Raw genomic sequence first — 20,864 nt, 5'->3', positions numbered from 1 at the left:
AAAGAATAGGAAGTCTCTGGGATTATAGATTTGTAGAAGCTTTATGAACAGAAGTTAGATGTAGTAACCTTTTCAAAGAAATATGGATTTGAAGGAGTTAAAAGGAGCTTTCTTGGCTTCTGAAAAATGTTCAGTGATTAGCCAATTACAGTGACTGGCAGCATAGGAGCATACAGACATAAGTAGGTGTACAGACATTGAACACCTAAGATTTGTATATTTATATGTATGTCACTCATGTGTACGTACAGATAATGCTTAAATGATAAAAGGTACCCAGCTTGACCTGGAGACAGATTGTTTTCTATATTATTTTTATTTACTAGAAAAGCAACTAGCTTTAGATCTGGCATGCCAATAGCTCACCACCTTGAGAGCTGCAGTTGTCTATCTTTTGGATGTGGCCTCATTTCAGAGCCAGCCTGAAGCTGACAAGCATATTGTGAGGGTCATGCTTCATCAACATTGACAGCTGGAGATGCCACCACATGTCTTTGGCAGAAAGGCTCAGGAAAACCAGGCAGTGGACTGTGCTGCCTACCCTTAGGCTGCGAAGGCACAGCCCTGGAAACAGGAGGATTAAAAAGCCTCTCAATTTAAAGAGACAAGGGGGAGGGGAGTGTGGGCTGCACAGTTTATAAATAGACAGTGCTTCAGGCTGCCTGATGATGAAGTGGTTGTTTGGTAAATTTTTCTTTTTTAAGGATGCCATTATCAGAGACCGTTTCAAATACCACTTTCGTTTAGTGTTCTTGGTGGGCTTCATCACATCTTGGGTTATATTTCTGGAGTTTTAAGGGCAGGCCTTTGATACTTAGGGTCGAATTTCCATGGAGCACAGAGATGATGATGATGATAATGATGATGTGTCTTTTGCCAAGTGGATGAGCAGCTTTTGGGGTCACAGCTGGAGAGACAAGGATGAGCGAGGACTCCGGGACCACCACCGACTACAAGAGGCAAGCTACAGGAAGGCTTCGCTGCCCTGCCCAGTGAGTTACCATAAAGTCAAGGGAGGCTGGAATGGCAGGGACAGGGGGTTCTCTAAAAAAATATTTGAGGGGTTCTTTGTCTTAAATAAATATTTCCAAATCTTTAATCCATTCTTATAAAAAATCTTACCTATTTGAGTTGCCCTCTAAGACATCTGGTTTTTAATGTTTTTAAGTAGTGGTTTCTTCATTTTCAGTAACCTAAGATATCTTGAACTACGTAGTTCACAGTCCCCAATGAGTCAGAAATCATTCCACTGAGCAATGGCATTTAGGTCAAAGGAGAGGGATTTGTAGTTGTTCTGTGGAGGGGCTGTGGGTCAATGTGTGATTTCCAGTTGTCTCTTTAAAACAGTGAAATTACCTCATGTATATGATAGCCTTTAAGAAACTGGTGATTCCACATAGCAAATCACTGCCTTTGATACATATGACACACCTTTTCCTTTGGTTGCCATTGTTTTTAATCATTAGAGAGGGAAGAGCCCTCAATCCTTTCCAATTGCAGTGAGGGACAGGGAGTACAATGCCAGAGGAAAGCACCTAGCAGCAGATGGGCAGCCTGGACCAGGTAAGGACTGTTCTGTAGATGGCCAGCACAGTCCCTTCTTCAGCTGCAGTGCTAGAAGGCTCCACACACGTTATCTGCTTCCCATGTACAGAGAAATAATGATGACATTTCTTTTTCACTAGTCACTTAGAGTTCCAAGCTAGTAGAGAATACTTACCCAAACCCCTTCTTTGCAAACCTCAGAACCAAGTAAGCTTGTGAGCAAACCTATTTAAGGCCAGTTCCAGGGTCTCAGAAGCACAGTGACGATAAAGTGTGTGAGAAAATTACTTTTACTGTCATTGTTCAACACCTTGTATCTGAGACACAAACGTTTCAAAATAAGCTCTTTAGTACATGAATGGGTGCGTCCTCACTTCCATTGCCTTAGGTAAAGAATGAAGTTGGAGGAGATGCTGTCTGTGAGATCCAGCTCTATCTTTCCATTTCCCTCTCTTTAAAAATAAGCCTGCATGGTGTGCTCTCATTTAATTTCAACACAATGAAATGTTCCAGATCTAATGAGATTTTCAGAATCTGTGAACCAGGAGTACAATTAGCTTGAAGCTTCCAGGTATGGAAACCAAGCAAAGATAAAAGAAAATTTGTGACTTATTGGTCTTTGCAATGGCTTCCTAGTGTCACAGGGAATCTGACAATAAAGGAAGCAACATGTTTTACAAAATATAGTTTCCTGAATAAACTACAGTATAATCTACTGTGTTTAGAAAATTCATATTGAGCTTACCATATTTTTTCTTCCCTTCAACTATGGGGGAACCACGGATCTATTGTGAACAGCATTTCTCAATGGTAGATATACAGTGTATTTTCTGCTCGTTTGATCATTTTCTTAATTGAACGTGGTTTGAGTCTCCAAGCAAATAATCCATTTTATAATTAACAGATCAGCATAATGTATTTACTTTAAGAGACAAAACGTGGAGTAAAATTTAAAAAGTGAGTGATAGAGAAGAGGATGCAGGAATAGAAGACAAGTCAGAGGATGGACACAATTGACACAGCCATGGTCCTAGAGGACACAAGTGACATGGCCATGGTCTGAAAGGACACAGTTGATATGGCCATGATCATAGAAAACAAGCACTCCGATTCGCCCTTGTTTAAATAATGCTGTATGTTTGTGAGTCAAACCTGTGTTTTATTATCAAAATGGGCTAGTAGTTTTCTTAGTTTTGAGCAATGTTGTTTTCTGTTTTCTTGGAAAATTAGTTCCTGGAGAATTTCTCAAAACGTGTTTTGATCATAGTTGCCTTTCTTCTCGTTCTTCCTTCCAGCTTGGCCTACACTTCCCTTCCCACTCAACTTCATGTCTCTCAATTCTCCCATCCTCCCCATCAAAACCAAGATGCAGTTTATGCTGCTCTGATGTCCTTGGATATGTAGCTTTCCACTGCAGATTGGTCAGCCTCTTAGAGGGTAAACTTTTAGAGAAAATAACCTTTCCTCCTCCAGCAGCTAAGAGCTGCCAGTAGCTACTTGAGTAGGGGTGAAAGGTTATGTTCAACTCCCTCCCCTCTTTCTACTGGGGCTTGGTTTAGCTTGAGCTTTCCTAGGTTTCTGCATATTGTCATAACCAGTGTGTACATATGTGCAGTTTCCCTGCTGTGAGTAGATTATTTATGTGAGTACAATGTCATTGTCCTCAGACACACCAGAAGAGGGCATCAGATCCCATTACAGATTGTTGTTGGGAAGTGAACTCAGGATGTCTGGAAGAACAGTCAGTGCTCTTAACTGCTGAGTCATCTCTCTAGCCTCCTCAAGCTCATCTTTTATTTCTACCCCCTCTTTCACTATGAGCCCTGAGCTTTTGGAGGAGCTGTGGTGTATATTTTCCATTTAGGGATGGACATTCTTAAGTGAATTATTTTCTACAACATGGCTGGTTGTGGGTCTCTGTGTTGATCATCATCTACTGAAATACAAAGCTTCTTTGATGACGGTTGAGAGACTCATTAATAAATGGATATACAGATAGGAGTTAGTGAGTAATAGTGGGTTCTCTTCTAGGGTGTATGGTCAGACTAGCAATAGGTTTTTGTCTCAGTAATAGTGTCAGGTATAATTTCATCTTGTTGAGTGGGTCTTAAGTCCAATCAGAAAGTGACTGGCTATGCTATGACATTTACCCCACTATTGCATCACTGGACATGTCTGGTGCAACATCAGCTCAAGGGTCCACACCTGGGTAAGATTAATGATTGTGTTTCTTCTTTAGTAGTGTGAAAACTTCAACACTGTGAAAGCTAGCTAGTAGGGATATAGCTTCCAGGTGAATACCAGCTTTGATATCTTCATATTCTATGCCTCAAGTATGTGATGTCTTCAGTAATAGGGCCTTACTGTCAAGTTCTGGACACCATCAGTTTTCAGTTTTAATTTCATGGGACATTATTAATAAGGAAATGCAATTCTCTTGTTCTCATCTTTTTTCTTCTTTTCTGCTGCTCTTAATTTTAGCTTCTTCCTTCTCTAAATCTAAATAATCTAGACTTGGTATTAGTAAATGAATAGGAAGAGATTCCTCCTTCTTCCTGTTTTGAATGTTATTTCTAGTATGTCTTTATTACTACATCTTATGACTCAACAACACAGTAATAGAACATTCATTCATTCATTCATTCATTCATTCAACATGTTCCTTGAGCACATATTTTGTCCCAGGTATTGTGCCAAACATGGAGATTGTGAAATAAAAACAGGCATGCGTGGTCCTGCTTTTGAAACTTTTAGTCTAGTAGAAGTATAAACTGGCAGAAAAAAAATGATGTACATTCAAGAGTGAATGTCAGTCCTTCTCATAGAAGACAGTTCTTTGTTCAGATTCAGTCTGTGGTTGCTCAGTTAACTACTTGGAGAAGTCTGGCTTTAACCAATTATCTTAGGTGGGGGGAAAAAAAGGTAAGATGAAGCCTGTTATTAAACATTCTGCCTTCTCTGTCTATCATCACAGGGATACAGACAGAAGCAGACCACTTATTCTGCTCGTTGTGTGACTGTATTTCTAATAGCTTAGTGGATTCCATTGGCCACTTATCTTCACAGCTTACTACAATTCTTGAAACTTTGTTCTTTGTCATCTGAGCCCTGTGCAAGGGCACTTGCACTACACGGAATATCACTGGAAAACAGACTGAGTGTCCTGATCACTGAAGAATCTTAAGCTCCTTCATGCTCCAGGGTAGACACCATGTATGACTGTCCTGGTGAAGTTATTTGATGAGAAGAAACCAGTTTCTACCCATCCACAGCCAGCATGTTCTCTTTTTACTTCTTCAGATCACATTTCTTTATTTTTATATTCTTTTGACATATTTTCAAATTAAAGTAGTAAATTCTCAAAATTTTAATCTTTGTCCATGATGATCCTAGGGTGGTTACATACTCACTTCTGTAGAGGTTCTCCTGTAGTTGTTCACTAAAGGGGTGGATTGGAACTGGACCCCAAAAGTATATCTCAAAAAGCTAGAAAGAAAAGCTACTATAATATTTTATGATTGGCAGTGAATGGCTTCTCATATTTTACAATATATTCATGTTCAGTTTTAATAAATAACCATTCTGTAATTCAAGGGAGTGAAGGGCTATAGTGAAGCTTTTACAATAGTGCTTTTAGTGTCCTTTCTGGGACGCTATGGTGGGGGAGATGCTATGCAGGGAAGAAGGTGATGGGTTTGGAAGGTGCTCTTGGTGATGCCTTCTGCTTCCACTGGCAGCATGGCTCTGAACAAGGTCCTTAATATTTTTTTGTTCAGATTCCCATAAATGGGACTGGTGGTAGTTGTTTGTTCCTCACAAAGGCACATACATGGTACAGTGACTGATGAACAGAAATACTTGATACAGCACCAGGTACCAAATAAATACTTAACTATTATCTGAGATTGTAAAACAAACCCTGCTGAATGCTGAAAGGAAAAGGAAGAAAACACCCCACAGCACAGAGCAAACCTTAGATGCTCTAGGTTGCATTGCTATTGCCCATCTGTCCCATGACCCTGCTGGAATCCCATTATATATCCACACTTTAGTTTTTCTTCCCTCCTTAGACCTCTTTCTTATTTAGCACAGCAAGAAGCTCCTTTTGTGACAGTGCTCCTACTCAAGTGTGGGGCTCATCCCCAGGTATAAAGCAGTCTGGTATAAGTTCAGGTATAAAGTGTTCCTGACAGAGCCTCTTCAGGTAAATCAAGTCATCACACATTCACAGAAATCTTCCGTGACTCCATCCACGTCCCCAGCACTGTGTAAATATAAATAGTTGACCTTCATGGAGTCATATTTATATCTTGTTCTTTCCATTGCATGTTCTGTTCTGAGAATGCAGCTGAGAACAATCATGACACCCAAGACAAAACTCTAAACTTACCTAAAACATTGAGGCATTTTTCCCCAATTCTTTGTTTTGGTAATTTGATCATGAGATTGCAAGCATGAGATTTGAAGATGACATTGTATTGCAATGTCAAATTTTATAACATTCAGCCAGACTACAGTGATATGCCCTGTTTGTACTATGTCTGTCTCTTAATCAAACCCTGATGAAAGAATACTGAGACTGTCTGATCTCCACCTTTTCCCCAGCAAGGGGTACTGTATCTGACACCACAGCAAACAGACTAACAGAGTTACCTCAGGGATTTTAGCAGCTTTAAAACTGTTTTGTTCCCCTAAATTAAGAGTGTATTGTTTGGTTTCCATTGCTGAGAAGAGACACCATGACCACAACAACTCTTATGAAAGAAAACATTTAACTGGGGCTGGCTTACACTTTCAGAGGTTCAGTCCATTATCATCATTGCAAGATGCATGGAGAATGAAGGCAGGCATGGTGTTGGAGAAGGAGCTCAGAGTTCTATGTAGAAAAAATTTCTTATAAACATCACCTGTCAATAGAAAAGCTTATAGCCAATGAGCTGAGGCAGACAATAGGAAGTAGGACATCCAGCAGGAATAGAGAGAATTCTGGGCAATAGTAAGAAGCATGGGAGCTTCTCTCTGGAATGCTGGGAAGACAGATATAAACCAGCAGGTAGCTGAACTCAGGTTAGAATAAATGGAGAGATTTGTCCCTGAATGATGAAGAAAACCAGCCACAGAGCTGAACTTGGTTTGGAATGAAAGGGATAATAAGTTAAGAGCAGGTCAGAGAAGAAGCAGAAACTGTATGACCTACACATTTATTAATAGATAATTAGTCTCAGAGTCATTATTTCTGGGAATTACGTGACTGGAAAAAAAAACTTGATTTTTTTTACAGTTCTACATCTTGATCAGCAGAATGAGACTGTGTGCCAAGGGTGTAGCTTGAGCATGGGAGACCTCAAAGCCTGCCCCCACAGTGACATACTTCCTCTAATAAGGCCACACCTACTTCAACAAACCCACGCCTCCTGAGAGTGCCACTCTCAATGGATGAGAGCAAAGGGGGAGATAACAATGGAAAGGGGGAAGAGCTATTTGTTGGGAGGGAAGGTGGGCAAAGGACTGTCTTTGGATAAAGTGGCCCATAGGCAAATGGCAGTTTATAAAAGAAAAGAGGGAAACCCCATGTTAACTTGAGTTGATTGGTTAATTTGGATTGGGCATTGTTAATTAAGGTGGTCAAATAGGGATTTGTTTGTTGGACTTCAATACTTTGATAGCTGGACCTTGACAGTGAGCCTCGGGAGGAAGAAGTGGCCAAGTAAGGCAATGGACCTTGGGAGATAGCTTTAGGAATGTAATTTAATGGTTTTTTGTTTTTTTATTACCATGGCAGAGGGAGAAGGGGCAGGCCTGCCAGAGCCACGTTTACTGTACACAGGCTACCTAGAGGTCTTCTAAAGGTATCATTAAGTAAATTGCTTCTGTAAAGGCCCTGCTGCTAAATAAGTCACTTTCTGAGTGACTAGGAGTTTCAATAGGTGAACCTCAGGGCAATACAACACACACTGCACAATGCCCACTGGCTAGAGCTAAGCAAACTGTACTTCAAGTTTGTAGATTTGTATATTCCAAAGCTTTCAAGAAGTGTTCTACGCATCGACAGGCCTATGTATAAGGTGCTGGTTCCTCTATTCTTATCAGGATTGTGTTGTTTAAATGTGTTTTTCAAGACTCACCTAAAAGATACTATTGCCATTTTATATATGTTTTGATAATTTTATACAATCTTTATGAGTAACATAAATATATTTGCCATTAGGAGTTTCATTTTCTTTTATTTTAAAATTATTATTTTTTATTTTTTGAGGTTATAATATCTCATTTATTGCTTTCCTTTCCTTCCTTCAAATCCTCCCACATACCCCTTCTAATTCTCTTCAAAATCTTGGCCTCTTTGTCATTAATTATGTATATATATAAACTTGCCAACTTTCTCAGATGTTATAATGTTACTTATATTTTTAGGAATGACTGTTTGATATTGGATAATAAATTGGTGTGCTCATCTCTAGAAAAGGCCATCTCTCCTGTTCTCAGCATTCTTTAGTTGCCTGAAGTTCTTTGTGGAGGGTTGAGATTTCTTAGGCATCTATTGTTGTCCTTGTTCAGCTCATGTTCTATATCGGTGAAACTTTATTTGGGTGGCTTCTGGCTTTCTTAGAAAACACAATCTCACAGTAAACTCCTTGGCCTTCTGGCTCTCTCATTTTTTCATTCATCCACTCATTTAGTATATATCTTTATTGGTTATTTTATTTACTTACATTTCAAATGTTATCCCCTTTCCCAGTTTCCCCTCCACAAGTCCCCAATCCCCTCGCCTTCCCCTGCCTCTATGAGGATGTTCCCCTACCCGTCTACTCACTTCTGCCTAGCATTCCCCTACATCAAGCCTCCACAGGACTAAGTGGCTCCCCTCCCAGTGATGCCCGCTAAGGCAATCGTCTGCTATATATCCAGCTGGAGCCATGGGTCCCCCCATGTGTACTCTTTGGTTGGTGGTTTAGTCCCTGGGAGCTTTGTGGGTTCTGGTTTGTTGATACTGTTTTTCTTCCTATGGGATTGTAATCCCCTCAGCTCCTTCAGTCGTTCCCCTAACTCCTCCATTGGGGTCCCATGCTCAGCCCAGTGGTTGGTTACTAGCATCCACATCTATATTGGATGCCAGAGCCTCTCAGGAGACAGCTATACCAGGTTCCTGTCAGTAAGTACTTCTTGGCATCTGCAGTAATGTCTGGGTTTGGTGTCTTCAGATGGGATGGATCCCCATTCAGTATACATCTAACCCACGTAATGAACAAGTCAGGGGGCCAGGTCAACATAGCCCTTGATATTATAGAGCCAGTGGTCTAATGGAGAAACACACACTGAGCACACTTAGCCAGATCACTGGTGAGAGATGTGTAGTATAGAAAAGGAGCCATGGGGGATCCTACGACAGCATCTGTTTGAGATCTGACCCAATCACTGTGGCTGAGAATTTATGGGAGATTGCTGGTTCTTCTGAGAGTGAAAATGATGACCCAGGTCAAAGTTGAAAGAATGGGTGGGAAGCAAACTGCAACAACAAAGGAATTTTACAGTCAGCAGTGAGTAAACTAATTGCAGTCTGGAATCTACATGGTGGCAAGCCACAGGTAACAAGGGCAAGGATGAGTAAGGCTTTATTATCAAAAAGGGAGGAATTCACATGGCCGGGTTACTTACAAAGGTCTTTATTCTTGAAAACACAAAGGAGCAGTCACTATCTACTTGGTGGAAGTGTCATTGTTGGAAAACATTTCATTGGTGTTGCTGCAGCTGTGCAGATATAAATTCTTTTACACAAATATGGATTTGTGTATGAGGTGTGAAAGGCATCCTTTCTACAGGACTTTCTGGTGGCTTTTTTGTATGTTTGGTTGTTTTGTGAGGAATGTCCTGAGACAGTTGGTCAGGCAGGCAGTGTATGAACACATCTCTCTCCTGGTTCACTTGCTGAATTTTGTCTGGGTTTGGCATGATAGAGAGCTTCTTTATGTTAGTAATTCTTCTATTTTATTTTATTTTATTTATTAAGTTAAGGCCTTGGCCTGGCTGGCCTAGAATTCCCAAAGATCCACACATCTGTGCCTCCGAACTGCTGGGATTAACGGTGTGAGCCGTCACACTTTGCTTTTCTCAGTGATTTCTACAGCCCTTAGGGAAGAGGAGAGGGAGGGTTGTGGATGAGATTACTGTAGGGAAGACTGACTCCCTCCATAGCATAGCCCTGGGCAAGAGAGGAGAGCTGGAACTCTCCTTAAGGAACATGTAGGTCACTCAGCTGAGATGGTGCCAAATGAGAAGATGACAGCCCTGAGTTCATTGTTGCTTTCACTATCCTGCTTGCTTTGGGAAAAGAAAATCGAAGAACGTGGGAGCACACCCAAGGTGTGCACTCCCAGGAGTGTGCATTAGGGACACTCTGGGATCAATACTGGGAGCTAAGGAAGGATGATAATGATGACTTGGTTGGTCTTCAGAGACACGTGAGAAGGGGAATCTACTGACCACACATCTGGGTATTGAGGCAGTTCGTCAGTGTCCTGAAACCAAGTGAATGTCCTGCCATTCACTGAATGTGGGGACACTGGAGATAAACCATGATGGACCTGTTTAAGAGCAATAAGGTGACATAATCAGGTGAAGATTTTGACTTCATTTCTAGTTCTAGAATTTAGCAGCAACTCAATCCATAAAGCAAAAAAATGTTAGTTATAGTAAATTATGATGAAAGGTAGCAATTGCCATTATTGTAAAGATAAGAGACAAAAATAGAAATATGTTCTAATGCAAGACCTCTGCATATTCACTCTCTTTTCCCAGAGTTTCACTTGTGATGCCCCTTTTCACATCTGTATGCTGTCTCCCTATACCTATATGTATAGCAGATTGGTGTAAGTATTAGCATATTGCTGTACTTATTAGCACATTGGTGTTCTCATTAGCTTACTGGTGTGCTTACTACCTTAGTTTCTTTGTCCCTTAACCTTCACACTAAACATCCTCATGAGTTTCACACCATGTTTACAGTATTATAGCACTGGTCTGAATTGTGTATGTTATGAGTAATTTTTATGCCTTCTAGTGCTTTCATCTTGCCCATTAGTGTCTGTTTTGCTCAGCTTAAGGAACCTAACCAGGTTCCATACCTATAGGAAGGTCTCTATCTCCCCATCACTTCTAAAGAAGTTCTGTGCTAGGCCCGATGTTTTTGGTTGGCAGGTTTGATTTTTCCTCAGTACCATGAAAATCCCATGCCACTCTGTCCAGCCATATAACATTTCTGTTGAGAAATACGGAGTGAGGTGCACACGTCATGTGTTATTTGTTTCTTTACTTGCTCTGACTTTGGAGTCTTCTGTTTTATCTCTAACCTTTGAAAAAACTCATTTTTAACTCCTGTGGTGTGCTTGGGGGAACTGACTATAAGTTACAGCACACTGGTTTGAGTTGAATCTTGACCTGGTATCTGATTTGGGGGATTTGTTTAAGGGATTTTCTTTTATAACTCCGATAAGCTTTCCCTCTGATCCTCCCAGGTTCTCACCAAACCCTGGCAAGCTAAATAACTTCTCTGTCCATGGTAAACAGCAGATCCTACACTCTCCCTGTTACTCCTTCTTAATTTCTCTGCATTTTTCAAGTTGTCTGTCTTCGCTTCATTTATTCTTTCTTCCCTTGGCCCTATTCTGCTCTTGAATCCTGTCGTCGAGTTTTAAGATTTGCTTGATGTATTATCCACCCCAAAGATTTTAGTTTGATTTTTAAAGATTGCCCCCATGTTTCTGTGAAATGTCTTTGTTAGATAATTCATTTCCCTGTGTTTTCTTGAGGTTGTTTCAAGGGTTTCCTGAAACAGCTGCTTTGAGGTTTCCACTAAGAGTTACTACATAGTCTAATGCCATCATTTTCTGGCACCATATTTTGAATGCTAGGTGAGACCATGGATCTCTGGCAGAGCCTATGGATGTGTTATGCTGTCTGCACATTGAAGAGTTGGGCATTTGTTTGTGCCTGCATATTTTCCTACAACTTAGAGTTCCTTCTGCAATTTCATCACTAGGTGACACTAGTGAATTCTTTAAAGCCCCTCTGTTGGTGTCATACTATATTTCAACACTAGAGGGAAATCTATGCTCAATTTTGTTCCAGACCTTAAATTGGAATGCTGCTTAACACGGATGAAGCAGGACTTTAAAAAGGTGCTATGTACATATGTAGCAGATGTGCAACTTAGTCTTCATGCTGGTCCCTCAACAACTGGAGAGGGGGCTTACCCTGACTCTGTTGCCTGCCTGTGGGTTGGTCCTATTCCCCTCACCGGGCTGTCTTGTCTGGCCTCAGTGGGAGAAGATGTACCTGGTGCTATAGTGACTTGAGCCTACAATGAGGTACCAGAGTGGGTTGGTACTCAGGATGAACTTCCTCTTTCTCAGAGAAGGGAAGCAGTGGGCATAAGGGAAGAATCTGTGTGTGTGTTTGTGGGGGCAGGGAGACTGGGAAGATGGAGTGCTGCAATTGGGATGTAAAGTTAATAAACAAATAATTTAATGGGGAGAAAAGGTGCTCTGTTCCCACGGCCTCTCCCTTGCCTGAGGTAGATCCAGAGAGTTTGTCCATAATCCTTGTCTGCAGTTGACTGTGGGAATCTGCTCAGTTCCCAATTATGAAAGAACAAGCTTCAGGCTCTCATTCCACAGCTTGGCACTTGCCTGCCTTCATATTCCCTAAGTGGGAAGTATTCTCTCCATGTTAATGCAGTTTGGATTTTCAGAAGAAGTGGAAAAAGCAGTTGTGTGATCACCGAAACTAGTATGTTGGCTAACACCCTCAGCACGGGCTCAAAGCCTACTGAGACCATGCAGCACTCATGCAAGACAAAGAGCCACACTTGTTGCGGGGAGTATTAGAAAAAAGGAGCGTCCAGCTAGCTCCTGGCCTGGTTGCCATGTTCCTACTCAACCCATTTGTCTTGGCAAGCTCTCCATCAGGACCTGAGCTCGGAGCTGCTTCCTCCATGCTGTTCTCTAGTTTGCTCCGATAGCGACCCGTTGTGCTTCCTCAGCCATTCCTCGTCCCTGGAGCCGCTAGTTCCTTCACAGCCATAACCACTCAGTTGCCGGTGGACCCGCCTTCCAGTAAATCAAAACTCTAGATGTTTAAAGATTATCCAAATAGATTAATATATCAGCAAATATTCAATCCACAAGATGCTCACACAATCAGAACTGTTATCCCAATTACCTAATCCCAATTACCTAACCTTGATATGAATAACTACCTGAGACTGTTAGAGACAGGTGGACATCTGCAGCCATCTTGCCTCTCCTCCTCATCCTCCAAACTTTTCCACTCCACCTCCCCTTCTACTACCCAGTCACTGGCTCTAGCCTTTATTTACAAATTAAGGTGGGCAGTAGGTTCACAAGAAGTCACCTGTGTACTGATTCACTCCTTATCTGTAGCCTATCCCGGGGAAAGCAGAATTAGCATCAAAATACAAGACCAGGGCTGTCCACAATACACACTGCTGTCTATATACTGCCAGTTGCTGAGCTAGGTACATGGATTCAGATTGCTATAACCAGCTACAGATAGTAATGGCTGGGTGACATCTCTATGGCACTGGGACTGTTGCAGAGCTTCTGATTGTGGGGGTCACTAGTCTGACAGTGACTTCTAGGGCAGTCCTGTCTTCAAGCCATTCATGCTCCTGGCAAATACATTCTTGTTCCCTGTTGTGCTGTCGGAAGTTGTGAGTAGTTTTGTTGATAGAGTCCCTTGGCTTTCCAGACAAAGGCTAAGCTGGGTAGCTTAGTCTGGGTCCTACAGCCACAGAGATCTGAAGTCTGTGTACAGACTGTCCTGTAGACAGATCTCCATCAGATGCTAGGGGATACATAGATGCTTAATATATAAGGTTGGGCTTGAATCTAGAACCTTGATTTCTATCTGGTGTGAGCTTCACTGTAGCAAGCCCTGGTCCTGAACTACAAAATCTTGAGGAAACTTTTATGTCCTGCTCCACAATGTTCAGTCTTCTTCCTCTGTTGCTCAAGGTTAAGGGAGAGGTGGTGCTGTCTTGGCTGCCTGTCTAATGTGGTTCCAGAGGTTTAATCTAGGCATTGTCTAGGGCACAGGGGCTATGGGCCTTCAGGCACTGGATTTCACTGTAGTGGCCCTAATACCTGGTTTGGAGTCTAAAGGCCTTGATTTAGCTCCTCTGTCTCCTAACTACAGGCTTCACATTGCTCCGAGCTGGAAGAGGACAGGTACAGACAACTCTTCTTGTCTTCTTCAATGTGTCCTTCCCTCTTACCTTCTGACACCAGGCGCTAATGTAGTCTTTCCTGGCTCCCTTAGCTCCTGCAGTCTGGTGCATGAATATTATCTAGATTGATGCGTCTATTACAAAGAGATTGGTAGTGGATCTATCATTGTGTTCCATGTCTGCATTCTACAGAATGTAACGTGTTTTCTGGTGGGCTGACATTGGTTTTTAAAGACAGAGAGAGAACAAAAAACCAGCAGAAACAAAGGAAAGCAAATCAGATGGATCATTCCCAAGTTTCTTTTCTTAAAAGGTGGGATAAAGTGACAAAATGGTAGGACAATGACTTTTTGGTTAATGAAAAGATGCTTTAGGTCTCGATCTTTATGTAAGAATCACACCAGAGCTTATATCATCAGCATGGTCTTTGAAACTAGTCTGCTTAGGGAATCTAGCTGTCTCATTTCACCTGGCTTGTTAGTTCAGTGACTTGGAGATTTAGCATGGGTGAGTGCATTTTTATTTTTGCCTGACCTGTTGGGAGCCAATATGAAATCCTGGTCCAAAATAACAGTCTTCCACAGTTTTGTAGAACAATATAAACATATATATACATATATATATATATATATATATATATATATCAGTTAATATACAGTCATATATATTAATTGATTATTAATTATAATTGTATTGTTATACATTATATTTTTATTATTATATAATATATATTAATTGTATAAATGATGTAATTATTAGCAATTTATATATATGTGAATTAGTTTGAGAGTCTGTGGAACACTACAGGAATTGAGTAGGCACCTTATGGAAGGTGGTTAATGATATTAATGACTAATATCATGGTTAATGGTATTAATCAGGATTATAGCTAGAAATTGATGTCCAGACATGTGTAGGGAGATAGTATAAAATGAAAAGGGAAAGAAAAGAAAGGGTCTAATCTAGAACTTTCGGGACCTCTCACATTCACCCAGGGATAGTGAGCAAAAATGTCTGTGTTGCTGTGGCAGAAAGATCAAAGAATGCTAAAGATGTACGGTGATGGAAGGGAGGAGAAGGAATGTTTCCAGAAGGCCCCATGGGAAACTAACTTGGATAAGACCCAGTGACCGAGATAGACTAGAGTGTGAAGAATTTGGCAACACAGAGATAAGTGCCTTCAGCACAAGGCCTACACTAAAGTGGGCTGGGGTGTGAGAAAGATCCAGAGAGCATCGTGGTTCTTCCAGGAAGTCTGGCTTCTCTGACCTCTGACCTTTGTTTATTTTCCAATTGTGTTTATTTTGTGACTTCAGCGTTAATGTCATTATATAATTTCCATGTCTGGAAGCCCTCATGATAAGGTTGTATATGTTCTCGGTATTTGTTAGACATTGAGAATGTGCAGGTTTTTAAAGTTTTTGTCTAAGTTTACGTTGCTTTTGATGCTAGTGATATATATATATATATATATATATATATATATATATATATATATATATATATATATATATCATGGTAGTGTCACTAAAATTTTTAAAGGATTTAGAAACTTATTCAACTCAGGGCTTGGAGGCCTTCACAGTGATGGTTATCTGGAGATGCAAGATATTTTAACAACTGATTCTGCTGCCTCTTGGCAGGAGGAAGCCCTAACTGACAAAGAAGATAAAATTTTCCTGAAACACATGATTCCTTTAGTTGTTAATTTATGTGTCCTGTCTCTGTGTTAGTATATATATATCCTTTATGAGGTAAACTTTAAAAAATTTTGTATTCCTAGTTTCCTGCGTTTCCCAGTGTTACATCATCTGACTGCCACCCCAGAAGACATTCTCACGAGGACCAGGGATCTCGAAGCCATCTTCCCATGCGGTATCACAGAAAATGCTCAGCGGATGGATCACTTAGGGAGCCAACAGAATCACAAAGAAGAGCACATTCCAAAATGCAGGAGTTTTCAGAATCCTTTGAACAACACTTGTGCCTTCAAACCAAGCGCTCTCCTTCCAAGGTATGTGGCAGACAGACTGTTATTATTTAAGCTTCTTTGGGTTTGAGGAGGGAAAGTCTTACTTCTTCATTCATAGCATGTGATAAGTGACTGGAACAGACTACTCAGTGTTTTTGTGATAACTTAATATTAAATGTCTATCGTCATATTAACTCTTTATAGAGTAAATTGAAAACTGTCACTTAAAATTGAAAAATTTTAGAATGCATATATTTTTAAACATCTTTCTGCTTCATAATCCATGGAGCAGTTTTAAGATAACAACATTAAGTAGTGGCATTTGCCAATAATATTTAAATACATATATTAAACATTGGAATACAGACATTTCCATGTAATCTATTTCAAGATTACTTTTAATGCTAAACACAATGTACAAGCTATAGATCAAGTTGTTACAATACAATGTAACAACTATTTTTCCTGAAAAAAATTCCCTGTATATTTTTGATAATTCTTTGGTTGAATTCACAGATGTGGAGCTCAGGGTTGGGAAAGGCCTTCTGGTATCTTCTGCTTAAAGACTAAATTGTGATAACATGTAGACTCAATATTTTTATAAATCTGAGCATGAAAAGAGCCAAAACCTTCATTTTTGGCCTATTCTTCACCAATGATGTTAGATTATAATTGATTTCTTTCTTTCCCCCCTTCCCTCACCTTCCCTTCTGTCTCCTCTCCTTCCCCCTCCTCATTCTTCTGCTCCTCCTCCTTTTGTTTGTCCTACCACTTTTTCCTTTCTATTTTGAGATAGTATCTTACTGTGATGGTCCAGCTATCCTGGAGGGTGTTACATAGCCCAGACTGGACTCAAACACTTGATTCTCCTTCCTCAGCCTCCAGAGTGCTGAAATTTCAGGCATATGCCAAAATACCTGGTTAAATTCTTCTATTTTGGTATTAAAACTCAGTTGAACTATATTGATTGGCATCTCATGCACACACCCTAAAATCTATTTAAGTAAAGGATATGCTCAATGGTTATGACCGATCCATAAAGCTGTATTGTCATCGGCTGGTATTAGTTGCATTACACATTAGATTTACTTTGAAAGCATTTTTATTGTTTGAGAATTTCATACATCCATAGAATGTGATTTGATCAAATTAATCCCCCCCATTTGCTCACTTCCAACTCCTTTTCTATCCCCAATCAGTTTTTGCTCTCAGTTTTCTGTGCTCTTTCTCTCCATCTTTTATGTTAAACTCACCGAATCTACTTAGTGCTACTTGAGGTGTGTGTGTGTGTGTGTGTGTGTGTGTGTGTACGTGTGTGTGCATCTCTGTGGTATGTGTGTGTATATTTATGTGGGGTATGTATGTGTGTATGTGTGCCTCCATGTGGGGGAGTGTATGCATCTCTGTGTGGTGTGTGTATGTGTGTCTCCATGTGGGTGTGGGTGTGTGTGCATCTCTGAGGTATGTGTTTGTGTGTGTGTGTGTGTGTGTGTGTGTATCTCGGTGTTGGGTGTGTAGGTGTGTGTGTGCATGTGTGTGTGCATGTGTGTGTGACCATTTACTTCTGGAACATCAGCAGCAGTTCCTTTAGCAACCACATCCCTGAAGAAAACTAACTCTTCCTTCTCTAGCAACCATCACCCAACAATAGCTCCTCCCCTAGCTTGGATCTTTATGAAGCCCTCCTCCATCCATTGGCCCACTAGATGTCAGCCTCTGTGAGATCATTATTGATGAGTGTTTTTCAGATAATCTCAGTAGGAGAAAAGCTAATCTGGGAGAGATCATCACGGTAATTTTTCTTTTTATATCGATCTGGTAAGTACCAGAGACATTGATGACTATTAAATATGCATTTTGATTATGTGAATATAAGTGCTGGGTCTAATGAAAACCATTTGTCAGGACATTCCCACAGCTGGTGTGATTTTTAATTTTCTCTTAATTATTATCTCAGCTTCATTATTTGTCTTTCTGATCTTAATGAAGGAGCCATGTTGGATAGAAATACAGCAAATTCATTGGTTTATGCTCTAGAGTAGCCAAGATGACAACCAGTTGAACCAGACACCTCCATAGCTTTGTCCCAGTAGGGCTGAGGAGTCACATGACTGCCCCTCGTAGCATGTGAAGCATGAGTTCCACAGACACTCAACGATTTTTCATTTTCTAGTTCAAATAAGGGAGGGGGAGGAATTCTTCTGTTTGTTACACAAATACATCAATATACATAGATATGGCAGTTATCAATGTCATTGTTTTGCTCCAAAAGTTCCTCTAAAGGCAAGCACTACCTGTATATCAAAATTAAAGAACCCTTCCCAACAGTCCCCTATTGCCATTTAACCCTATTGGAGTTGTCATTGCATCACCAGCCATCCTTTTTCATTTCCTTTTAGACTTATGTACTGATGCTTTGTCTCACTCCATATAGGTGGAGTCTCTAGAAGGTAGACTCTATTTAATGCTGTATATTTTGATTCTAGAACAACAGTGTGTGTTCAATAAATCAGTGAAGTTCTGTAAACAGTCCCACTGCTCCCATATGAGCCAACCTACCAGAGAATGATGATCTGGTTGAATGTCCTTCCTAAACACTGCGTTGCTTGTGTAGCTCCTACATTACACTACAGCAAAATCTCTTCTTTATGGTTAAAACCTTTACCAAGATGTGACATGGATGCATGCTACAAAATCAGAGCTTTTTTCCTGACTCGTTGTTGGGACAAATGTGACCAGACCTGGTCAGCGTCTGGTGCATTTTACCCTTTTCTGATGCTCTTCCAGGGACCCAAGGGGAGAAAGGAGAGAAATGAAAGACCTTACCTAGAGACTAACGTGAGATCCTACAAGAAAGTGGAGGACAGAAGGAGCTCAATGAAGGAAGAACATGGAGCCGGACCCATGGCTCCTCTGATTGAAAAGGGGCCGGAGTAATGCTTTGTTTCCACATTGCCGTGGCAGATGTCACTGGTTGTTTGGAGACCCAGAGCTTTCTGCAGGATGACATCTGGAAAGGGTGTCTGCAGATGTTGAGAGTAAAGTGGGCAGTTGGAATGGCTGCTTCTCAAGATGAGTCGTGTTACACTCCAACTGCCTCTGGCATCTTGAGTGTGCAAATGTTTATGTCCTTCTGTGGTAAGAGGAAAAGGTTTTTGAATAAAATTAAGGAATTCCTGACATAAAATTTGGTTTCTAATGAGCCACCCATATGTCATTATTATTTCCGTTTCCTTATTAACCTCCCACCTCATCCTAAACAAACTTCCTTGTCTCTGACCTTATTTCCTTATTCCTGGTAAGTAAGCTGTATAATAGCCATTCACTTAATGAAAACTACTAATTAACATGACAAGTATTACCCTGAATGACTTAACACAAACACATGATCTAAAGCAATCCTTAACACACTGAAGGGAGGCCTTGTGTTGGCTCTCTGAAACTCAGATCTAAAAGGACACAGCATTTATTTATTTAGCTCTCTTGGTGTGGCAGAATTCCTGGCATGAGCAACTTCAGCATCATAGTTTAATAGGTGTCATCACTTCATGGCACACAGGGAATGATGGAGAGGAGGAGTACACACCATGGAGACCAGGAAGCAGAGTAAGACAGGAGTGGAAAAGGCAGAATATGCTCTTCAAAGACATTCTTTATTTCTTTTTATTAAATTTATTTATGTATTCCCTTTACTACCCAATAACAGCCCTTCTCCTCCTAGTACTCCCTCATGCAAGTCTTACCTATTTCCCCTTCCCCTTCTATTTTGAGAAGGGGGAGCTCCCCTTTGGGTGTCATCACACCCCCCCACACACACACCCACACACCCACACATTAGTCACTGTGAAACTAGACACATCCTCTCCCACTGGGGGTAGACAAGGCTGCCCATTTAGGAGTGCAGGATCAACAGATAGGCAGGCAGGCAGGCAGGCAGGCAGGCAGGCAGGCAGGCAGGCTCAGGGACAGCCCCTGCTCCAGTTGTTTGGGGGACCCACATGAAGACCATGCTGCTCAGCTGCTACATGTGTGCAGGGAGCCTAGGTCCAGCCTGCGATCACTTGTTGGTTGATGATTCAGTCTCTGGGAACTCCCAAGGGTCCAGGTTAGTTGACTCTGTAGGTCTTTCTGTGGAGTTCCTGTCATGCTCTTGTCCTTTAATCTCTCTTCCAACTCTTCTGTAAGATTCCTCAAGCTCCACATAATGTCTGGTTGTGAGTCTCTGCATCTCTTTCCATTGGCTGCTGGGTGAAGCCTCTCAGAGGACAGTTATGCTATGTTCCTGTCTGCAATCATAACCAAATATCCTTACTCAGGGATTGGTTCTTGCCCATGAGATGGGTCTCAATTTAGAGCAGTCATTTGTTGGCCATTCCCTCAGTCTCTGCTCTATCTCTGTCCCTGCACATTTTGTAAGCAGAACATATTTTGGGTCAAAGACTTTGTGAGTGGCTTGCTGTCCTTGTCCTTCTACTGGGAGTCCTGGTTGGCTACAGGAAGTGGTCACTTCAGGATCCATATACCCCACTGATAGGAATCTCAGCTAGAGTTACCTCCTTAGACCCTTTGGGAACTTTCCCCATCCCAGGTCTTTGGTACATCCTAAAGATTTCCACCCCTCAAGCTGATCTCCCTTCTCTCTCCCTGAGATTTTACCTTACATTCATTAGAATGGCTAAGATAAAAAACTCACATGCTGGCAAGGTTGTAGAGAAAGAGGAACACTCCTCCACTGTTGGTGGGAGTGCAAACTTGTACAATTACTTTGGAAATCAATTTGGTGGTGAAGACCCCCAAACTCGGGAGACCTTTACTCAAGTCTCGGGAAGTCACAGCCACCCACAAACTCGCAGGACACCGTACCTGGATGCAATCAGCAGAGGTTCATTAAGGAAGAGAGTTGGCAGCCAACGGTCAAACTGTACACTCACACAGGAGTAGAGTTTGACAAAGCCAGTCAGTCTGAGAAGGGTTTTTAAAGGGGGAAACCACAAACCTAGAGAGTGAGGAGGGGGTGAAAGGTTGCTAAGGAAATATAACAATAAAAATAGTGGAGAATGCCAGAGGAACGCAACCTAAGTGAATCAGGGTTATGTGGAAAAC

The 20,864-nt window shown here is 41.2% G+C and overlaps 1 protein-coding gene across 1 annotated transcript; it reads left to right on the top strand.

The window, feature by feature from the left end:
* Positions 1–568: 568 nt before the first annotated feature.
* Lnp1 (leukemia NUP98 fusion partner 1) lies at positions 569–18,963 on the top strand. The gene is made up of 3 exons (XM_034515316.2): positions 569–992; positions 15,573–15,803; positions 18,549–18,963. The coding sequence occupies exons 1-3, from the start codon at positions 831–833 to the stop codon at positions 18,696–18,698; spliced, it is 543 nt and encodes a 180-aa protein (XP_034371207.1). The 5' UTR covers positions 569–830; the 3' UTR covers positions 18,699–18,963.
* Positions 18,964–20,864: the final 1,901 nt, after the last annotated feature.

The sequence above is a fragment of the Arvicanthis niloticus genome, chromosome 12 (genome assembly GCF_011762505.2).
Source record: "Arvicanthis niloticus isolate mArvNil1 chromosome 12, mArvNil1.pat.X, whole genome shotgun sequence".
Taxonomy (NCBI): domain Eukaryota; kingdom Metazoa; phylum Chordata; class Mammalia; order Rodentia; family Muridae; genus Arvicanthis; species Arvicanthis niloticus.
Note: the sequence above shows the minus strand (reverse complement) of the source record. Positions and strands in the feature narration are given on the sequence as shown.

What these genes read in the sequence shown, in the direction of transcription:
- Lnp1 (XM_034515316.2), top strand. Translation starts at nt 831, where the DNA reads ATGGAGCACAGAGATGATGATGATGATAATGATGATGTGTCTTTTGCC. An exon ending in AGGCTTCGCTGCCCTGCCCA is followed by an intron (nt 993 to 15,572) that starts GTGAGTTACCAT and finishes TTGTATTCCTAG; the next exon opens with TTTCCTGCGTTTCCCAGTGT. An exon ending in CCAAGCGCTCTCCTTCCAAG is followed by an intron (nt 15,804 to 18,548) that starts GTATGTGGCAGA and finishes ATGCTCTTCCAG; the next exon opens with GGACCCAAGGGGAGAAAGGA.